This window comes from Simochromis diagramma, unplaced genomic scaffold (genome assembly GCF_900408965.1).
Source record: "Simochromis diagramma unplaced genomic scaffold, fSimDia1.1 OVJJ01000317.1, whole genome shotgun sequence".
Lineage (NCBI taxonomy): Eukaryota > Metazoa > Chordata > Actinopteri > Cichliformes > Cichlidae > Simochromis > Simochromis diagramma.
The window spans coordinates 2,447,548-2,470,546 of record NW_024386994.1 but is presented as its reverse complement, the minus strand read 5'-3'; the positions used below and the strand labels follow the sequence as shown (position 1 = coordinate 2,470,546).

Sequence of the window (22,999 nt, the reverse complement as noted above, 5' to 3'; positions counted from 1 at the left end):
TGGTTTTCTGAAGCAGAAAGCCAAAACAGCTGAACTGTCATTCTGTCAACTATCATTTCATAGGTTTTCTTTTTTCCCCAAAAAATTCTCAGAATCTCTTTTAGCTTCACAGTTACATAAACAGCAATCTAACTTTTTTGGGGAGGGTTTTGGAAGAGGAAATATACCAGAAAAAATTATACAATTTTTTTGCATATAAAACCTCACAAGAATTTCTGCCAGTTTGATGCTTGTGTGTATCCCCAACCCCTTCCCCAAAGCCCCACCCCTTCCTGGAGGTAATTGGAGTACACAGCAGCTGGCATGGCTGCCTGACTGACAGACAACAACAGTACAAACTGAGTACTGACCAAGTCAAAGTTTAGCTGTAGAGTTCCAGTGAGCTGAACTGGTAAAGAAAGATAAGCAGGGAAGAAGTTTGATTCACTCATTCAAGATCTATTTCCGGGGAGGACAAGAGTTTGGTTTTGGGCCTCATCATGAAAAGCCTGGATCTGTTCCTGCTGGCATGTTGCTTATACAGCCTGAGCACATTGGGAGGTAAGTACAGGCTGACACAGTATACTCATGTAACAAAGCGTTAGTTGTCATGCAAGGCCAACATGAATACTCGTGTAGTATCTAATGTAGAATAAGATCATAGAATGGAAAGTACCAGAAAAGAACAAATTCATAATAGAAAACTTTACAGTAATACTTGAGAATATGATTTCTCTGACACAATGTCAGTTCCTATTGGAATACTGTACAATAAAAATGTTTTATTAGTACGTTTCGACGTAGGCTAGACATTAATACAGGCCCAGCAGTTTATGTGTTTTCTTCTGCTCATGTTTCTTTAGCTTATCAATCTGGTTTGAGTGTTTAATGTCTTTTCCCATGGGCTAATTTAGAAAATGGCAGAAATCACAGTGAGTCATTTATCAAGAGAGACATGTAGCATATCGTGTTGGTGTAACTGTGTAAAGAGCACAGAAAGAGCACAGAAACATGGTCATTAAACATAAAAATGAGAACCTTCAGTGGCTCTGTGAGGCTGTACCTCTTTGATCTGTTAACATTAGCATGCTAGCATTTGAAAAGCAGACAATATAAAAGATGGATGTGGCTATTGTGATGTCGCTCACTGGTTTCCGAAGTCCCAATTTGAAACATTGAGCTAAACATTACTTCCCTCTTGGTTGCAATAAATGTTAAAAGATGTAAGAGTTTATTTCCAGATTGACAACAGGAGGAGGCTAGTCTTTGGTTGATTGGTGAGGGAGGAAAACTGTGAGAAGTGTTGTGGAGCAGCATGTAATGGAATGTACTCAGATAGCAACAAACGTTTGCAAACCTCTTTGGGCCACAACAAGTCGTGAATGACGGCATTGGCTCATCGGGTAAGTCTGACTGCCTTTAGTCACAGGGTTACCTTTGGTGGGTCGCATGCAGGTACTGTTGCAGGTATGTTGTAGCTTTTGGGTCACATTACACTTCTTGTAGCCCATGTTAGGTCCCTTCAAGAACTTTGGCTCATACGAGTTTACCATTACTGTACAGTAATCGTGCTGTGCGTTCTGGAAGTAGCCCTAATTAGGCCAAGACATGTCTGCTATTGAGACAAGTGACAAACTTATTTCATTAGCAGACAGGAGCTGATGTACAGCTAAAGTTGATGAGTTTAGAGGATCGAGGTGCGGCATCCACACGAGCTCCAGAGTGACAAACGTGGCATACAGGGACAGTTAAGCACAGGGATTATATCACGTAGGGAGCCATGACAGATTTATGATATGTATCTCTCATTCAAATTGCATCTCATAGCATCAACAAACTAATAAAACTCACTAATGAATTTATGCCGAAGACATTTTTGAAAGATAACAAGAAATGATGAAATAGCGAAACAAAATACCTGTAACACAATGGCAGATTTCATCTTTAAGGACTTGTGTTCACAGCAGTTATAAACTAAAGAAAATACGATCAGAGACACGACAGTCGCAGAGAATCGCAGCCAGTTAAGTTGAACACATTTCTTCAGAGAAATCAATAACTTCATTTTTTCATACAACTTATTTGGTAAGTTGCCCGGTGGTTACTGGACAGTGCGCTCAAACCACTCTGAGAAGGATGTAGTGTATACTGAACTTTATTGCAGTCAGTTTCAATTTTAAACCATGTTTATCACTGCTGAGCCACTACTCACTCGGTGAGTTTATGAGAAAAAAGCTGAGTAACTGGGTCTTTTCAAGCAGATACTCACATATTCTCTCCATAAAAGAAAAATATAGTACAAAATCTTTTTAATTTTAACTGGTTATACAACCATCCAGTATTTTAGTTTTAGCTAATTCTTTAGTCAGTCTTGTTATTTACCAAGTGATCTCAGCTGAGTAGTGAGATAAAAAATGCTAAATTCTGGCCTTCGATAGTCACCTCCCGTTCCATCAGCAGCCATGCTTCCTTGTGCCTAGCTAATGGGGTGCCTTGCTGGGTGATCGTCATCATTTATTCCTGTCAGGTCAGATCCTGCTGGGGCCACAGCAATGCCAGACGTGATGAATGCTGCGTCACAAGAGCTGCTGATTATAAATGCTTCTAACCTTCCAACACCAAGGAGGAAAATGTTGCAAGTAAATCAGGGATTACGCATGAAAATGCAATGGAATGCAAGTGTTTGAGTAGGTTTGCGATTATGCAGACCTGAAGCGAAACATTTAGCATTGATATAAAAACAGGACCTTAGAACCTCAGGAACTTATTTGAAATACATGTCTTTTACTTGTTTTAATTAGAGAAGATAATGTGGGAATGCACTACTACTACTACACATGGTAAGCCAATCCATCTGTCAATCCTGAATTCCACTTAAAGCAGTCTATCCACATCCAATAGCAGTACAGCCACGCTTTTCTGACTGAAAGGTCTGACTGATTGATTCTGGACTTGAAGGTGGTAATTGTCATCTAGTCACTTTTTTGGGGGGATCATTGGTCAGTGAAGTCAACAGCATAGCATAATTTGCAAAAAGCAGAAAGACATAGACCTGACCTTTCACCCCTTGGCTGGACCTTGGAAATTTGTCTGTAAAAGCAGTTAACAGAATTTTTGGTATTAAACAATCAGGAACTTTACATTGAAACATTATAGTAATCATCAAAATGAATAATCAATCAATTTTTTTTATCAAACATCCACTTGTTGCACACTATTGACTTCGGTATTGAGGCAGTCGTCGATTGATTATATTTTGATGCACAGCACAGCTTGCTCGGCGACACAGTGTCACCAGTGTGTATCTAGTGAGTGAACTCCTTTATTAATTCAGTGCATCAATGCAGTCAGCAGCTGCTGAGGCTTTTGGAGGGACATATCTAGCTAAATCTGAGTGAATGACTAGCAATTATTAAAGGACTTCAGTTTGAAGCCTGCCATCACAACTGACCTCTGTCAATGTGTATTACAGGTGCAACTGAATCAGAGAATACTCTGATGAAGAGCCTCTTTTCCAAATACAACCTTAAGGTCCGACCAGCTCGTACCCCTGAAGAGAGGGTGGTGGTTCGCGTGGGCATGATCCTCACATCCTTCGTCGGACTGGTGAGGCCCAAAACCCCAACACAAAAGTACACACTGTAAACAGCAGGTCACTGCAGATTTTAAAAAAATCATCAATTCTAGCATAGTAGAATAAATTTAAACAAGGGCTGATTCTAATGGATTATAAGACAGGTCTCCATCGACCCCTTTCGGGAATCCAGGACTGAATGTAACCCAGCATGATGTAACAGAAGTTTCGACCAGTTTAATGCTGATTCCCATCACCAAAATGTTTGCCATTAGCTGACAATTCACAAGAACAGTCGCCTTAAGGTGCTTTATGTTGTAAGGTAAAGACCCTACAGCATTTGGGAGAAAACCTTAACAAACTATGACTGCCTATGAACATCTGCTTTGTGACAGTGGTCAGAAAAAACTCCCTTTTAACAGGAAGAAACCACTCCCAACCATCTGTCCTTATAAGTAAGACTGCAGTCTGAACAAAATGAAGAGAGCAAAGCACTCCGTTGGCTAATACGTTATGAGGTCATGAAGATACAATGGAGCTTAATTATTTAAGGAACTATATATGAGAAGGATTTTACTTCTAGTCTGGATTTAGCAGAAATCCAGTGAAGAGAAGTTAATACTACTAGACGCTGTTACTGCTCTTTATGCAGTGTTCTGAATCGACTGACGGCTTTTCAGAGAGCTTGTAGAACAGCCTAATCATAAAGAACTGAAACTGTCTAGCCTAGAAGCTACATTCCTTTAATATCTTTTCCAAGATCTGAAAAGATGAATCTGTCATAATCGGACACATCAAAGTCTGTGACCATGCTACAGTAGAGAGACGATGGTTTTTCTGTGGCTTTGCCTCTGAAATGTAAATGTAAAGCTTATCTTCCATATTCTCCACCATGAATGAATCCCAGTGCCATCTGAATTTAAATTCACAACCAGATGGCAAAAATGAGTACTACTACTGAGGTGTAGTGAAGTACTGTATTTTTATTCATTCATGCTGGGAAATAGTGTTTAGTGGCATGCACTGACTGGGCTGCTGCCTGTGTGACTGCATTAAAGGATAAGCCGTACACACACACACTCACACACGGTCACTTTATGAGCTTCTTATTTTCCCCTTTACTCTCTTCTCCTCGGCAATCAAAAACCAACACACATAGTCCATCCACACACCCACACTCCTTACACCTCCACTCAAGGTCACGCTCTCTCTTCCTCTCTCGTCACGTGGACCATCTTAAGTTGTGGAGTTGACCTGTCTTGAAAACTAACCCACTTGGATTCTTAGTTTGACAAGTAACTAGTCCAGCTGGGTAACTGCAGAGTTATTATTAACACTGGGCCTGACGGGTGTTGATATGCAGGCAATGACATGTGTGAGGTAGCAAGATGTGTTTGCATGAGGAAGACATCCAACGTTTGCTGCCCCCACTCATGCTTCTGCTTTGGTCCCAGCTGTCCCAGTTGGGGTTTTAAATAGCAGGCCGAGGAGCAGAGAAGCTTAGCCAGAATTCATGACTTGACCTTCACATCATGGGTACAACAGTCCCACAATGCAATATGTCACATTTTGTACATGCAAAAATGCCACTCATGCAGCAAATCCCCTCATGTCTCTGCCTCTTAGTCCTTTTGTAAAAGAGTTGTTTAGAGACTACATGTGTCCCCTGCTTGTTAAGCTAAACTAATATCCCAGTGGTTCCAAAAATTCCCAAAACATTAAAAATTCCTCTGCAATAATGTTAACTAGTCCAATAAAAGAAAATTCCAATAAAGTCTTGCAAAAAAAAAATAAAATATCTGAGTAATATTGTGATTTAGTTAATAAGTCATTTAGACACCTTTGTAACAATAAGAGGTCGCGCCTAAACACAAACATAAACTACTCATTCAACCAATAGATTCAACTCCAAACCCTTCTTTCAATAAAGTGGTATTGCCTATCGCTGCAACATCATGTCCCCTGGCCTCAGGGCTGGACTGGGACAAAAAATCGGCCCGGGCATTTTGACTAGAGACGGGCCAACCAGGTATTACAGGAAAAGGCATAAAGCCTTTGAATGAAAACAGACGCTGTTGTGACAGTGATGTACACCCTCTTGTTGGTATATGTATGATTTTTATACATTTTACATCAGATAAAAACTTTGGTTGTAAGATTCAGATAATTATTTTTTAAAAGCGAGACATTTTAAATTAGAATAAGAAAGAAAAGTATTTCTTTGTGCCCCCCTTTCCCTGTTAATGCCCTACCTGGCCCCCTGGCAAAACTTTGCTAGACCCGCCCCTGCACAGTTACCAGCTGTCAGCTACTTAGAAAAGGATCCTGGTGTTATTTGTCTCTCAGAAACAGTTCATAACTTCCCTTCAACTCATTCATGTCACCTAAAAGGTAAACCTGTTTCTCCATCACAGCTCTGATGATTCAGTAAGGACATCTCCTGGTTTCATCTTCATGTTTCCCTCTCACCAGATATCCAAACCGACATCATGACCAGCAGCTTTACAGCTGTGGCTCCAGCAAACATCAGCTGATACTAGAAATTAATATTAAATAAATTCTAACAACAGCTGATCAAGCTTAAACGTGCTGCTGTTGTTTAGCGCGACATCCGCTGGTTTCCTCTTTCTGGCGCAAAGTGGGCGATAAACAAACAAGAGAGAAAAGCCGATCAGCTGATCATTGATCAGTTTCATGATTGAAGTAGCTGTGCAGCATAAACACACAGAATAAATCCAGCTTTGTGTGTTTTTCCATTATAGCTAAAGTACGGGACAAACTGTGTTCCTTCTCAGCTCAATACGAAACACATAATATTTTCTCTGAATGAGGGACCATTCCATTTTTTAAGGAGCGGTTGGCAACTCTACTAACTAACCTAATGAATAAAATAAAGTTCACTATCAGTAACATCAAAGCACCCACCCAGCTGTATATAAACTCCGTCATGCTAGCTAGCACGCAGTACGAGTTATTCTAACTGACTGTAAAAAGTCAGCACAATGAAAATAAACTCCACCTAAACTTGGTTTATATCTGACCCAGATAGACTGCAGGTCATAACTTCTTACCTGAAGTTCAGTTCACCTGACATTCGGACCGGCGGCCGCCTCGGGTCTCTCCTCCTCCTGCCTCTCCTTCCCTCATCCACCTGCTGGCCTCTGTGGAAGCTCCGCCACAGCCACCACCAAACAACTGAGTTATTTTTACACATCAGCCAGCATCTGGCCAATCCACCACCTCTCATTGTTCATGCCGTTACAAAAACAAAACAAACAAACAAAAAAAAAAAACATCGGCCCATAAAAACGAAAAATCAAACGCAAATGCCCGGTATGCCCGATGGCCAGTCCAGCTATGCCTGGCCTGTTGGAACAAATGGTTTTAACTATATAAAGGCGCTTACTACAAAGTTCACCACTGAGTGTATGTCATGGCTGTCTGATCACAGTGATGTAACAAACATTTCCAGAGGCAAAAAATGACACAGGTATTAACATTAACAGTATGAACTACTAAAACTTAACTTTTAACCTGGTTTTAACTTTGAACTGTATGTATTATTTAGATATCTTTTAGAGATCACACTGTACTTGCTGTCCTTCCATCACAAGGTTAAGGCTGAAAGACGAACAAATAAAAAATTTTGAATCACATTGAGGTTCGATTAACCTCAGTAGAATGTATCCTGACTGTGGGGGCAAGTCCATGCAGTATGCACACTCCACACAGAAAGCCCTCAGCTGGCAGCATAGTCTAAACCAGGGGTGGGGAAGTCCAGGCCTCAAGGGCCGGTGTCCTGCAGGTTTTAGATATCACCCTGGGTCAACACACCTAACTCAAATGATTAGTACATTACCAGGCCACTGGAGAACTTCAAGACATGTTGAGGAGGTCATTTTGCCATTTAAATAATCTTTGTTGGATCAAGGACGTATCTAAAAACTGCAGGACCCTTGAGGTCTGGAGATCCCCCACCCCTGGTCTAAACCAAAAACCTTCTTATTATGAGGCAACAGTGGTAACCAAGTCTTGCAATTAAATGCTTGCAACAACCTAAAAACCTAACTTTTCATGCAAATGGAAGGCTTTTCATAGACTGATGATTGACTAACCGGATTTAGTCCATTAAACTGATGGATGGTGTTTGGTGGGAATGGTACTTACAGCACTTTTCTGCTTTTGCTGAGCACTCAAAGTGCTTTCTTATTATAAGCCACATTCACAAACCTGTTTCTACACCTAAGAGCTGTTTTAAAACCTGTCTTTCACATTTCATTGAATGCTTTGCAGGCAAATTAGGATTCAGTATCTTAACCACAGATACGTTGACATGCACCTTAGAGAAACTGAGGATTGAACCACTGACCTTCTGATTAGTAGACAACCTGCTCTGCCTCCTGTACCACAGCTGCCCTGAATACCATTTTTCAAACTCTCACCACCACAAAACCTGTAATGCCATTAGGGTGTTCTTTGTGCATAACTCTGTATCTGTATCCCTACAAAATGAAAAACGATCTGAAGCAAACAGTTATGAAGTACATACTGAAATACATATTTTCGCATTTTTATAACAGAATATGAAAAATGAAGAAATGAGCACCACTGTTGTCATGAATCTGGTGAGTCTATTTGCATGCCTGCTCGTCATACTTGCAAATTGAAGTAAATCTTAAGCCGATAGAATGAATTATCCAACAGCTTTCTGAGTGTACTCTAACTGAAAAACTCTTTCACATCACACTGAGCAGCTCATCCGTGACTCCTACTCCAGTGGCAGTATGTTTATTAACACGGGGCCTCGTCTTTCGAGTACAGCTCAGTGCCAATGCACACTGTGCATATAATCAGTAGAACAGTTGGAGTAGTCATAATAGCAGGCAAAATGAAAAAATATGCAAATTGTGTTTTGTTATGCAAGGACAAATGCACAGGGAAGCCATCCCTGTGGAATCTAATTACAGAAGTGGAGAAATGAAAGATAAAGTGATACAATGACAAATTGGTTGCATTTGTTAAAGCAAAGTTTCTGCTTGCTGTCATTTTCTGCTTTAATCCCAACTCTTTTCATGGACTTGTGGATAATAACATCCCTACGTATTAAAAAAAAAAAAACTTTTATAAAAATGTTCAAACAGGAATGGACAGATTATCGGTTGTCATGGAAACCGAAGGAGCACAATGGGATTCAGGTGCTACGCATCCCCTCTGGGAAGGTTTGGCTTCCTGACATCGTCCTCATCAATAAGTAAGTATCAGCATTGCAACTCGCATTAGCATTAGCATTAACGTTAACATTAACAAAGACTTGAAAGGAGAACGTTTTTGATCTCTTTGTTCCATTTTCGTATTTGTATGCAGTGTTTGCAACCTTTTGTACTTACTAATTTACCCCTACCTGAGTGAAATAAACAAGTATTGCCATATAGTAAATATTTTCATATCAAATCCGTATCCATCGTACTATATTGTTTTGAAATTGGACAAATTGCATACCCCTGTAGCTTGTAGCTGCAGGCCACTGGAGACTAGGTGATGGGCCAGGTAAATTATAGTAGTGCTCATGTGTATTGGAAAAACTATATAACACAGCATTAAATTAAAGATTTAGATACTCAGAACAGCAAGTTTAGTCTTTTCCCCATATTGGCTCACGCAGACACGCTCCCATTAACACCACTGTAAATATCCCCACTGCTCCATTCATCAACACTTTATAGGCAATTAAGCAGCATGGCTCCCTAATAACTGAGCTGATAGCACCGCTCAGCTACTTCAGCTTGTGAGGCGTTCATTTGGAACCGTACGGATACACACAAATATGCACGTCCGCACAAATGCAAATTTGCGTGTGCTTCTCTTGGGTTGTTCAATGCCGGCCATTTTAGCAGCAGCACTTTCACAGGGACAGATTTTTAGGAGGGCCCGGGGTAAAGACACAAGCTTCTCATTGTTCAATTATCAGAGACATAAAACTCAAACACTGTACACTGACAGAAGGCTAAATCTGTGTCTAATTGACTTGATGTCTTTGTTGTGCATTGTGTTATGAGCCCGACAGCTTAGTATAGGAACAACATTAGCGCTGCACTTACAGTCAAAGTGCCCCATAAAAAGTGTGCAAAGAATCTCCATTTAATGCCAATTACAATGTTTAGATGTGGGAGTGGAGCTAAATGTTCATGTTCTACACAGCCGTGGCTTTGCCTTGTCTGTCTCTTTCTAAGCTTTGTCAGAGGAACTGAGATGATAACAAAACAAAGACTACAACTGAGATGCAAACTTTGATTGCTGCTATTTTGCAACTTTATAACTTAAGTCAGCAGCATAGAGAGTTGTTATTGCTTCAGTACTCTAATAATGCCTTGGTGGTGCAGCTGTGGAACAGACACCTCACTGTTTGTCACATTTTAGTTTATGCTGGCTGGATTTCCTCACCAAGCCCTCTCAGCTATCTTTGTAAAAGCAAAGTCACAATAAACCATCCATCTCCAGCACAAAATAGATTACTTCCCATAGTACGGAGGGAGGGGGGGGGGCGTCTCTGACCTTTACAGAAAAGTGAAACCAAAAAGTCATTTCTTGTTACAGTTTTACTCAATTGCTCTGTCACATTTTTGAAGTTTTCTTAAAAACACATTTTCCAAAGCAGATCATACATGGAGCAAAACACTGTATAAATACAGACCTCTGATAAAGAAAAGAGAAAGTTTTCACAGAACTTTGTGGAGTGTGTTCTTAGTGCATCTATAGAAATTAAGACAGTAAATAGCAGCCAGATGTTACCACTCTAATGCAATTGAGGAACTGATCATCAGCAAGTGTCACCGTGTCTCTAAAAAGTAGATGTTTTGGCAGTTTGCAGGTCTGGAGCATTCAGCTGTGTGTTAACACAATGCCAAGGAGGTAAAACATCAGCAACGATCTTAGAGAAGCAATTGTTACAACACATATAAGTGAAACTAATGACAAATGCAGGGACTTTTCGTCTAAGAAGAGTCTTATTTAACTGTTAGACAACAGAACAAATGCAATTCATTTGATACAATACAATTTGGGCTATGTTTCAAGATATGTTATGGAATTCTGTGATATGTCACCATCCATAACATACTACAGATTACCTCAACATATAACATGTGATATAGTTTGATTTATTAACCAAAACTGGCTAATTTGTATTTCATGTTTTGTTTTCAGTAATGATGGACAGTTTGATGTGGCCCTGCATGTCCATGTTCAGGTTTACAGTAATGGTAGGGTAACCTGGACTCCCCCTGCTCTGTACTGCAGTTCCTGTGGAGTCAAGGTAATTTACACAGATCTACTATGTATTTATCTTCCATCCAGTTTCGTCTAAGCTTGGACGTTGTTTCCGACTCGTTTAAATGCCAGTTTTTTTGTGTCTAGGTAACATATTTCCCATTCGACTGGCAGAACTGCACCATGCAGTTTCGCTCTTACACATATGACTCAACAGAAATCGACCTGCAGTATGCCCTGAATTCAAAAGGCAAGGAGATTCGGGAGATCCAGCTGGACGAGTCTTTCAGTGGTGAGCACTCATGACGTGATACATATATTCTTAAGTAGAAGTACTTCAGATGTATTTTCATGTTACTGTATATTCAAAGCATCACATTTTTGCATAACCCCTTCTTGTGGTTTGCAAATGTGTTGCTAGTGTAATACGATTACTAAATGCGCTAAAATTAATAGAAATCTAAGCTGTGGATGTTTCTCTAGAGAGTGGTGAGTGGTACGTAAGACACAAGCCAAGCAGGAAGAACACATTTGATGACGAATATGAGGAAATGACTTTTTACCTGATCATCGAGAGGAAGCCTCTGTACTACATCATCAACATCATCATCCCTTGCATCCTGATTACTATCATCGCCATCTTCAACTTCTATCTGCCTCCCGATGCAGGTAAACACTTTACAGAAATTGCTTTCAGATCACTTGATGACTATGAATTAAAGCTCTCTTTATGTGACCACCAGGATCGTAAACAAGCTCCACCTTGATGTAAAACTGCTAATACCATTTCCCAATTGAGTTTGTGTGGTCGGTTTAAAATGGGCAATCAGGCATTTAGCTAATTATAAACGGATCCAATTTCAGATTAGATAGGTGCTTCCTGGAACACAGTTGAATTGATAACCTTTAAAATGAAGGAGGTAGAAAAACAGCTTAGAGCAATCGGCTTGACTCTGTCCTTTCCCTTATACGCTTACCTTTATGTTTGGACAAGCCTGCTCATTGGGTACATTGATTGATTGGGACACACATATGCAAAATACAACCTGAGATATTAAAATTTGACTTAGCACAAAACCCACAGATGTGCAAATATGCATGAATCTCAATAAGGTACACAGATCGGAACATAACATAACATACTGCATTCCTGCATAGCTGTATTAATATTCATTGACATGATACTGTCATTATGCATTGATGTAGGCATGTATTTTAGTATATAAATATATTAAACATTGATAAAGTTATTATTTTCTTGAACAATGATGTAGACCTATTTTTAGGAGTTTATAATAGCTATAAAAAGTCGTTTTAACAAAAACAAAAAAGTATTGCAGAAAATGTCTGATTAGGATAACTGCTAAACGTATCATAGTTTACTGACCAGTGTGTGCCATCTGCTTTGTTCACTGAAAAAAGCAACCAGGCAAGTGACCTTTAAAAACAACCACTTAGAGTCTTATTGGGATGATCAAGCAAAAGCTTCTTTTTGCTGCTCCCGTATTCACAAGTGGTCGCCACCAGAGATGTATCTGCATATTTGATTGGCGGAACTTTCTGCTGAATCGCCTTCCTGATGCAACCCTCACAGGGATTTGTGTCTCCTACTAGTCTTGAACCAGGGTCATATGAAATGACAGATTTGAACACGCAGTAAAGGGACACATAAACAGCACAGGGAATCGTAGGGTTTGTTTTTTTAATCTCCTCCAGTTTTACATTAATTTTCCAGTGATGCAGAAAGAGATGCTTTGCTTCTCAGTGAGAGGCCACAAACTGCTCTCTTAACCTACCAGCTCAACCCTTCTGGGCCCTGTACTATGAAGCAAGCTCAGCATACCCAGGATGCCTTTCTGTTATCTGGATTCATTTACCCCAACGCTGACAGTCAGGATAAGCCGTCACACGGAGTTGGTTAGCAACTTGCTAAATTAACCCTGGGTCTTGGTGTAAATCGTTTGCAGCCAACAGAGAGAAATCCATGCATCCATCCACTCGCTTCCGCTTGTCCTTTTCAGGGTCGCGGGGGGCGCTGGAGCCTATCCCAGCTGTCATAGGGTGAGAGGCGGGGTACACCCTGGACAGATCGCCAGTCTGTCGCAGGGCCAACACACAGAAACGGAAATACATTAAATTTAAATAAAAAAGTTGTCTCTAAGAAACCAAGAGACATTAGATGCTACTGGAAAACCTTAAATCTTCCTATTGCATGTGCACAGAGGTCTGAGGGATCCACCAGGACTGGTAACGCAATTCTATTGGAGAACTAAGTTGATCTCTAATTTGGCAGGAGATTAGATAAGCATAAAGCATAAATTATCATGTGATGCACCCAGGTAAGACGTGAACCACTTTGGCAGTAGCTAAAACTGCAGGTTAACCCCGAAGTTACCTTGGTGATGAAATCTGGCCTCGTAGTACAGGCCTGTGGTCATTTACAAGCACAGTTCATACACAGTTTGTACGTGACCACGGAATGAACTAAAGAGCCAATGCTGTGTCACCCAATCAGCCTCACTTAGAATGGGAGATGAATTTTTCATTAGCGTCATTGCTAGTAAATTACATTCACCAGATGCTCCTCGAATCTCAGTGAGTTGAAAATGGAACAAACCTTGGCCCGGTAAAGCTTAATGAGTCGTAACACAGGAACAAGAAATGCGCTGTTTCTGACTTTCCTAAATAATTGTGTTTTTTTTCTTTGCAAGGTGAGAAGATGGGTTTGTCAATCAATGTGCTGCTCACCCTCACCGTGTTCCTGCTGCTGCTGGCTGATAAGATCCCCGAGACCTCGCTGGGTGTTCCCATCATCGTCAACTACATCATGTTTACCATGGTCCTGGTCACATTCTCTGTCATCCTCAGCGTGGTTGTCCTCAACCTCCACCATCGCTCTCCCAACACCCACATGATGCCAATGTGGGTCCGCAAGGTGAGCGTACATTTCAGGGTCACACAAGCTTAATTTTTGCCTGCTTGGCACATCATCATACAAGACTTCTGAAAGGAAATAATATCTGTGTCTCTTAAGAAATAGTTTTTGTCTTTCTAGCATGTGTTGTTACAGTGTCTTGCATATATACTGTAGGTTGTTCATTTGTGCCAGAACAGCCCAGAAGCACAAGCAATCTTTCTTTCTGTTGTCAGAGGTTTTGTCAGAATACCACCTTTCATTTGCATTGTGAAAATACATTAAGGCAAGTCATTAAGTGGCCAGCATGTCTGTGAGGAGAGCTGGAAAGGACAGGGGGATATTGGGAGGCTATGTGATAAATGAAAAAAACTTCTAAACATTGAATTATCTGTCAGCAAGGAAGTAGAGCAAGCGGTAGGTTAGGACCATCAACTCTAATTAGTGTGACCCAAGAGACCATCTATCTATCTATGCAACTCCAAGGTGAGTTGCATTTCCAACTTCAACAAGACTTCAATATGTTATATGTTTTGTTTAAATTACAGTTAAAAAACACCAGATAATTGCAACAAGACATTGCACGAATGCTAAAGAGACTTTAATGTAATGTCCATATTTTTAGACACACATTTTTCCATATGTATTAGAAATTGGTTGAATGTAGTGAATCATATATACAACCAAGCTACACCTACCAACTTCCTTCAAGCATGTCTACTCCTGATAGTCACAGGCCAAGCGATGATCTTTTTAGGACACTTTTATTACAAATCTTAGAAAGTAGATTCAGTCCATTTGCAGGTTGCGTCCAGATCAACAGAATTAACTTTCTGTGAATTAACTTTATTTTGTACTCAGTCGGATGGTCATGGAATATATGTCACGACTGGGGCAGCAGCCGTGTGATGTGTGGAAGGAGGACTCAAATGCAGCACTTATTCAGATGTGACGATGATTTATTAAGAATACCGAACATAAAGTGGGGATGGCAAAACAGGACTAAGGATGACCTGAACTGGAGAAACTGAACCAAAGAGTAACAAACCTGAACATGAAGGAAGGACAGCAGGGAGAGCACGCAGGGGATTCACAGAGTAATGCAGAGGCAAACACACACTATAAATACACAGAGGGACACTGGGAAATCACACACACAGGTGGGAGACACAGCTGGACCTGATTAACCTGACGAGACAGGGGAACACTAACACCAGGGACCAACAGGGGGAGCACAAACCCAGAAACCCACTATCTAAAACACAAAACACAAACCATTCAAAAACAGCCCACAAACAATAATGAAAATAATAACAATAAATACACCAAACACAAAATCACTGAGTCACGGACTCAGGATCATGACAATATAAAAGGCAGAATCTCCAGACTGATCAACAGCTTCCTCATACAAGCTGTTAAAATGTTGAACTCCTGATTAGGATATGTACAGTAAATGCACTACAAATCAAAAGTTTGGACACATCTTCTCAGTTAATGGTTTTTCTTTATTTTTAACACTTTCTACATTGTAGATACAAACTGAATACATGAAAGATATGAAGCAAGATATATGGAATTATGTAGCAAAGAAAAAAGTGATAAATAACAAAATATGTCAGCCACTCTTTGCTTTGTTGACAGCGCTGCAAACCCTTGGCCTCGTCTCAGTGAGCTTGATGATGAAGCTGAAATGGTTTTCGGGGTTCATTTGTGGAATTTGTTGGCTTCTTAATGTGTGACCTAAAGCCAATGGAGATAGTTTGGGGTGAGATGGACCCCAGAGTGAAGGCAAAAGGACCAACAAGTGCTCAGCATCTCTGGGAACTCCTTCAAGACTGACGACCTCATGAAGCTCATTGAGAGAATGCCAAGAGTGTGCAAAGCAAAGGGTGGCTACAGGGTCAGGCTGAGTTCAGACACTAGATTGTACATGAAAAGACCAATCATGAGATGTGGCTCACAGAAAAAGTACTACCTCTACTCCATAGTACCTTTACTTCCCCTTTAGTAAATTAATTGGGGAAAAAAAAATTACTAATTTGATACAAAGAAGCTTATGAGTAACCTGAGGGTTAGGAAGTATATTTCTACATTGTGAACATGCATGAAAACTAAAATCAAGACTCCACCTCAAAAAATTATATTTTACCAGCAGTTGTTAGCATCTTGAAAATGGTCACTGTCTTGTATATTCAAATGGCTAATGGGTCATCATGTTAAAGACTGTGCACCTGAAATACATGAATTAAACGTTGGCATTAATTTGGCTATGAAAGCTGTGTTAGCGTGGGTCGAGGCAGACTACTCAATTAGGTCCACATAGTTCTCGGCACTTTAAACGTCATGTTATACCATTAACCTCCATCAGTTGCTGTTGCCCCCAGTGTACATTGTGTGAAGCTAATTACAGGCGTAAGTAGCAGCTCTGTGCTTTGGTCCAAGTTCTGTCATGGTTTCAGGGTACATTCACCACAGAAAGGCTCCCACACACTGGGCAGATTTCCGTGGCTTAATTGAACTGCTTGGCGCTGGATTGATGAGGAAAAGGAGGAGCAAAGATTCTGTTTCACTCCTACTCGTGGGTAATTAAAGAAACAATGAAATGTGAAAGGAAGACATTTTTGGACGCAAAACATTAGAAAGAAACTAATGATTAATTTTGTATTTATTGTTTCTGTGTTTCAAAAGCCTAATTTAAGGCTGGTCAATCAGCCACTAAAAGAACAAATATTTAAGTTTAAGGAAAAAAACTTCCTGTAATGGCCACCAGTCCTAAAGTGAGTGTGTCTCAGAGAAAATGACCAAATTTATGTAGTAGGCTGTCTAGAGCCTGTTAAATGGTGTTTGTTTCCATATCTGATTTCAATATTAATCCCTATTAATGACTAGTATGAAATGTACTGGGGTAATTTTTTTATGGCCTAAAGTTATGTTTCTCCTTCAGCGTTTGCTTGTATTCAGACACAAAGCAGCTGGCTCTTCAGATTTCTGCTACGTATGCTTTTTGTTTAATCCCATTATTGCTTGCTAAAATTTGTTGCACATTTAATATCACAGTTAATTACTGATGCACCTGGTGACACAGCTAACAATGACACTCCAAATATGGTCATATCCTATCTCACCATTTCAGCCCGTCTCTAGGTAGACATTAACTGTGCTGCTCTTTATTCCATCCCCATCTTGGTGGCTGAATTCAGTGTTTCGTTTTCTTTCTCCAGACAGTCACTACAGATGACTAGGACACCTCCTCCTTCTGTTCCATCACCAGGTGATGCTTTAGATGCTCTCGAGTGCAGAGCTTACGTCTCTCTGTGGTGTCTGCCCGAGCACCACACACACTCAACAGCAATACTATCAGAGTTTTAGCAGCCATTGCTGAGGAATACGGTCTTTGTAGATGAAGTGCTGCTCTCCGAGGTGCTGTTTCCTCTCTTATTTTCACTGCTCATTGTCAGCCAAGCTGTGGGAAATCAGACAGATGTCACACAGTATCAGTAAGGAAGAAAGTTGAGAGACAATTGGGGATTTTCTGACATTTCTCTGCTTGATCTATTATAATTACTAACAATATTTTGAATGTCTAATTGATAGTGACATCGTATTATTTCTATGGAGAATGTTCATAAATGTCCCAGTCAGTCCGTCTGTGTTTCTTTCGGCATTTCTGACTTGAAATCTCACACATTCCACTTCCACTCTGGCCTGAACAAACTCCTGAGAGAAAGATTTTCCTATAAATGCTCCATTTTCTTCACCAACGACTGTCTGTGACTATCTACTCTTTACTGCTGCTGTGGGAGTGAACAAAAATAGTAAAGTTTATTAAATTTTATTTAAATTACATTAAAAAAGGACCCTCCATCATGTCTCAGAGCTCTCAGTCAAGTCTATCAGGCTCCAGCGAGTGACTCACTGATGTGCTGCCTCGGACTGAGAGCTAGGAAACATGGCAGAAACAGCAGGTGAAACTGACACATACTGGAAGTTGTATAAAGGCGTGGACGTTTGGTTGTAAATGAACTCAAAATCACTATTAAATTCGCTATTGAGTTTTTGCCAGTTTATGTTCCTCGCCAGGGGGCTATTATTGACATCCATCTGTCAATACTGGTGAGCCAGGAGTTCTTTCACAAAAAGAATATGAAAGCACTTCAAGGAGCAGATAGAGCAGCCATTTACAGCATTTATGATATTGATCAAGGCTAAAGTTCAACCCTGACGTGCTGTTTTATCATTGACTCCCTTGATATTGATATCAAAGGAGCTCCAAGTCCGACAGCTTCTGATGAAGACTCAACGCACTTAATTTTTATCATGTCCTATCAAACAGTTTTTTCTGTTTTAATTACACTCCCTTGTGCCCAGGACAGCCTGAATCCTTTACTGAAGTGCTTCACTGAAGCACACAGACTTATGTACTGTGTTCGAAGAAAACCTCGAAAGGAGACTTTGAAGAACTGGAAAGCATTACCCATTTAGTTTCTCCACCCACATCATTCAGCAGCAACTGCTTTCAAAGGTTATCTTACTGCAAAATTCGATATTTAGAACTATTTGTCATCCCTAATAGGCAAATACAGGGCAAGTGCACTCCAGCTGTCCCCTTAATCATGAAACAAGAATCCAAACAAATGGACTTTTAATGCCAGCAAAGATGATGGATCCATGAGGTGTGAGTGCTAACAAGCTATTGACTGAAAATATACAGCAAATAACCTTCTGTGGTCTTTTTTACAGCAAAAGAAATGCACATCTACACATTCATAAATGAAAGTGCTAGGAAATGTGTTTTTTAACATCTCGAAACTGCTAAATTCTGAAGATGAGCATAAAGTTTGCTCAGACAGGCCACAAAGTAAAGCCTAGCAACAATTCCAGCAAATGAACCAATCTCAGAGCCAGTCCACAGCATCTGAAGGCTAGGCTGATCTTATATAGGGCGCACTATTTAATCTAGGGACGGCAGGGATCACCAGATATGCCACAATTAACACAATACTTCATTCATGATTCGGTATTAATGTGACTTTTGCAACATTTTGTGATTTGCTGTGTATTGAAATAACATATATTGCAAATTATCAACTTCTAGTCCAACTTATGCCCTTAAATTTAAACTAATCAATCAGGCAATCAGAAAAAAGTTATCTTACTTGAAAATGACATTTTTAAGCATACCAACCAAAAACCTGCCAGAAATGTTGCATGTTGGCAATTGCATGCAGTCTTTTCCTGATAATACAGCAATTCACTGTGATAAATTGTAGAAAATCAAATACATGTTAATGTCTACATAGTCAGAAATTCAAATTTAAGTAACTTCCCGCTCCATAGGAATAGGAAATCCCAGTATCACATTTGCAAGCTGCTTTGCCACCGCCTCCAACCCAGCTGCTTCTACATTTATCACTTTATACTTTCCATGTATGTGTGGAAGAGCAGGAAAACCCTAGAACAGAGCCATGCTGACAAATATGGTAAATGGACTGATTCTTATATAGTGCTTTTCTACTCTCCCGGAGTACTCAAAGCGCTGTATACAACATGCCTATATATAAATGACTGCACATGGAAACATGGTGTTTCGGCAACCCTGATGAAGGCCACAAGCCGAAAGTGTTGGTCTGCAATTAATGCTGTTCCCTTGTGTTTTAAATGTTGCTGGAGTCTTCACCTCACCAGATCATTGTCCCCCTCCACGCAGTCTTGGAAGTAGGTGAGGTTGTTCCCAAAACCTGGGGATCTCTCCACATGGAAACAGTCTTCTGGCCGAACTGTCTTTAATGGGAATTGTAAAAGTATCTCTGTTCTTCTTTGCCTTTATTCTCCACCTAGATCTTCATCCACATGCTCCCTCCTTACCTGGGCATGCTGCGGCCAAAGGTGGAGACCCCCCTGTCTCTGGAGACCCTACCCCGCCGGGAAAAAAAAGTCACTGCAATTAGCATAGCTTCTGACGAATACTTCATCCGGAAACCTGACTCTTCCATTTTATTTCCGAAACCCAACAGGTAAAGCCAGGCTTATACGTGCACATGCTTGCTCTCGTGGTTGTGAGTGTGCCTGGATTTGGTTTAGCCTGCATGTTTGAAGAAAAAGCAAATGAACCCAGAAACAGCATGTGTGAAGTGGAGCGGGTGAACAGTTGTTGATTCAGGCAAAACCCGGACAGATGGATATGAAGAGATTCCATTCATCATTAGTAGGATGAGAAGCAACTGCTCTTGTCTCTGTTATGTCTTATGGGATTCTTGAAGTGAATCACATACTGGTATATAAGTTTAATTCCATTATATATATATATCATTAGCTGCGTTTTCCAAATATTACTTTAGAAACAATACTTGTGCAGTAAAATAAGATCAAATACATTAAGAATAAACAAATTTGATTTGATGTCATGTCGAAATGGATTCAAATATATATCACTTTAGTGTCTACACAACCTTGCACTCATAGAAGTTCAGGTTTCCTCCTTAGCGCTTACCACCTCAACTTAGGACAAATTAAAATTCTGTTATATTTTAGGTGCTTTTTTCACTTTGAATTAAATTCAACAGTGTTTATAAGCACAGAGCCTCTTGAACAGACAAACACCATATTTAAAGATACCAAATGCTACCATAATAGCAGCAGCTGCAGCACAAGAAGTAATTCCTCTCCTCTTCTGTCACCTATACGTGCACACATTTATTACATTGTGCTGCATAATATATTCTCTCAGTGAGGCCAACGAAATCTATCCAATGTTTTTTGGCTCACAATAAGGAAAAAGAAGAAGAAGAAGAAGAAGAAGAAAGAAGATCCCTGTTCATTAGATATAAGGGCTTTTCTACACTACCTGAGAGCATTTATTCAGAATATGAGAACCATCTCCACATTCTCACATATTTAGAGTCATGTGAAAACCAAGGTACACCCCCTTTCAATTCTAAGGTTCTATATATCAGGACATAATTATAAATGGTTCTAGAAAGATTTAAATACAAGCTCAGATGACAAAAATACAACATATTACACAGTGTCATTATTTATTTTACAAAATCAAAACCAAAATATGTGTAAAGGAAAGTTATGGATGCACTTTAACCCACTCATTTTTTACAAAAATACTTAATTTTTTTGTGGCAGTTTTCCTGATGAGAGAATTGAAAAGACAACGTATATAAACACATGTGAAACGCCTGTATCATCCCATAATCCAATACAAGGTTTAACTAACTAAAACAAGAATTGGGTCCAAAAACTATTTTCAGGTTTCTCTATTCCACACGGTCAGAAGTCTGCATACAGACTCAAATTAAACACTTAAATTGTTTAATAAACGGAGATGGAGGTTCCACATTGTCTTTTAACTTAACAAGGCTCGACTAAAATTTGCAGCTGTTCACTTGGACAAGCCGAGCCAGAAAGGTTTTATGGTCCAATGAGACAATAACACTGTACCAGCTGTGAGGCATGGTGGTGGTAGCATCATGCTCTGGGGCTGGTTTGCTGCCAGTGTTACTGGTTGATTCCACATTAAATGCATTAATTAAGGCTCAAGTTCATATAGTAGGTTATGTCTGAAGCCCTGGTTTCCCCAGCCTCCATCTGTCATTGCTCTTAATAAACTTTTATCACATCACATCTGTTCCTTCTCCTCCTGCATCTCCATTTTCATCTACACTGAGAGATCCAGGCAGTTTGTGTGTGTTTGTATTTAAATGCACTTTACTTCATCCACTATACTTTATGTACTTTTGCTATGCCAAAATATTTTACTAAATGCACTAAAATATCTTCTTTGAAGTCTCATATTGTCACATATTGTATCGATGCCCTTTCTACTGAAGCTTAAACTGTCAAATCATCATTTATGGAGCTGTTGCAAAGAAGGAACAGATTGGCTGTTTAAGATCTCCTTCTGTGAGGTCTTTCTGACCTTTGTTTTATTCAGTGACAGATGTCTGAGTGTCAGTAATGACTACTGCCAAGGTCTTATCTTTATTTAAAGTACTCTGAGATGTTACAATATATATATATATAGCTTTATAAACCCAAACACCTCCACTGAAACGCAGTTTGCAGGTTTACGTCAAAAGTTCCACAGAGGGCTGCCGATGATGTTGAGTAAAGAGCTGGATGCAGGCCAGTGTTGCACAATTTGGCAACAAATTGAATTACAGTAACCCCAGTCTCGATCCTTTGTGCATGAAAATTCTTTGACCTTCCTTAAGTAGTTACATAGGGTGGGGACCTGTATGTCTTCCCAATCAGCCATACGACACTGTCAACTAACGTGCATTCCTGCTGCTCTCACAATACACCATGAAGTTTGCTTCACAGTGTAGCTGTCCCTCAATCTCTACTCCTGGGAGAAATTAGATATGTCTAGAGGGAAAGAATCTTTGCTAAAACAATAATGACCCACCCAAATGGACTCTGACACATTAGAGTCACTGTCTAGGTGAATGAACAGTGAGGGGGGAGGGGCTCTGTTAGAGGAATTTGATGAGACAGCAGTATCTCTCTTGGGTCCACACGTACATTCGCGCGCCTCTCTTAATTGGGTTTAGTGCATGTCTTGGCACCAGACGCAGCCAGTTTTAGTTGAATTAGTCTCCTGAATACTCATTTACTTCTCGCTGATGAAGTGCTGCTTTGAGCCGTACAGGAGGGAAAAGGGAGGAGGGGGTTAAAGAGGCCACACTGTGTCTCCCCCTCCCTTTTTCCTTTCTCTCTCAACCTGATAGGACTTCATCCTTCTTAGGTCACAGATTCTTCACCTGCCACACTCGCAGGGTGAGCAGCGGTGGCAGCGCTGCGTTGCAAACCTCTAATTTCATGCAAAGAATACCAAGCAGCTGTCTCCTCTGTCCTGCCTGAGAGGTTACCACTTTTAACGTTGTGCTACACTGCCCTCTGGTGGATACCTGCCTATCCTGTCAATCTTTTTGTTTTTTGTTTTTTTTTTGCAATGTTTTTTAAAGGAGGTGTTTAATATTTGAGGTGTTTCATAAGAAAAGCAGCTGCTCTGCCTTTGTAGAGGTCATTGAATGTCAGGTGAAAATCCATAAAGTTTTAGGCTGGAACTTAAGCAATGCTACTTCTCAGAAAAGCACTTCAGCTGTGATGTGCTTGCATGCTGTATGACTTCGTAAGTTCGTAGAAGTATAGGAGGTCTTAGTGTGTCTTTCTGCTGAAGGCAACAAGGACATAATTAATGTGCCATTGTTGAAGGACATGCTGCATGATTCCGTGCAAGAATTATTACCGAA

The 22,999-nt window shown here is 40.2% G+C and overlaps 1 protein-coding gene across 1 annotated transcript in view; it reads left to right on the top strand.

Moving 5' to 3' along the window:
- The first annotated feature begins 288 nt into the window (after nucleotides 1-288).
- Nucleotides 289-22,999, top strand: part of chrnb1 (cholinergic receptor, nicotinic, beta 1 (muscle)) — a 28,265-nt gene continuing 5,554 nt past the window's right edge. Inside the window, exons 1-9 of the mRNA XM_040040819.1 lie at nucleotides 289-540; nucleotides 3,452-3,585; nucleotides 8,134-8,178; nucleotides 8,695-8,804; nucleotides 10,757-10,865; nucleotides 10,967-11,111; nucleotides 11,303-11,488; nucleotides 13,531-13,754; nucleotides 19,575-19,750. Of these exons, the coding sequence (XP_039896753.1) occupies nucleotides 480-540; nucleotides 3,452-3,585; nucleotides 8,134-8,178; nucleotides 8,695-8,804; nucleotides 10,757-10,865; nucleotides 10,967-11,111; nucleotides 11,303-11,488; nucleotides 13,531-13,754; nucleotides 19,575-19,750 (1,190 nt within the window). The 5' untranslated portion in view covers nucleotides 289-479. The remainder of the gene's footprint in view (nucleotides 541-3,451; nucleotides 3,586-8,133; nucleotides 8,179-8,694; nucleotides 8,805-10,756; nucleotides 10,866-10,966; nucleotides 11,112-11,302; nucleotides 11,489-13,530; nucleotides 13,755-19,574; nucleotides 19,751-22,999) is intronic.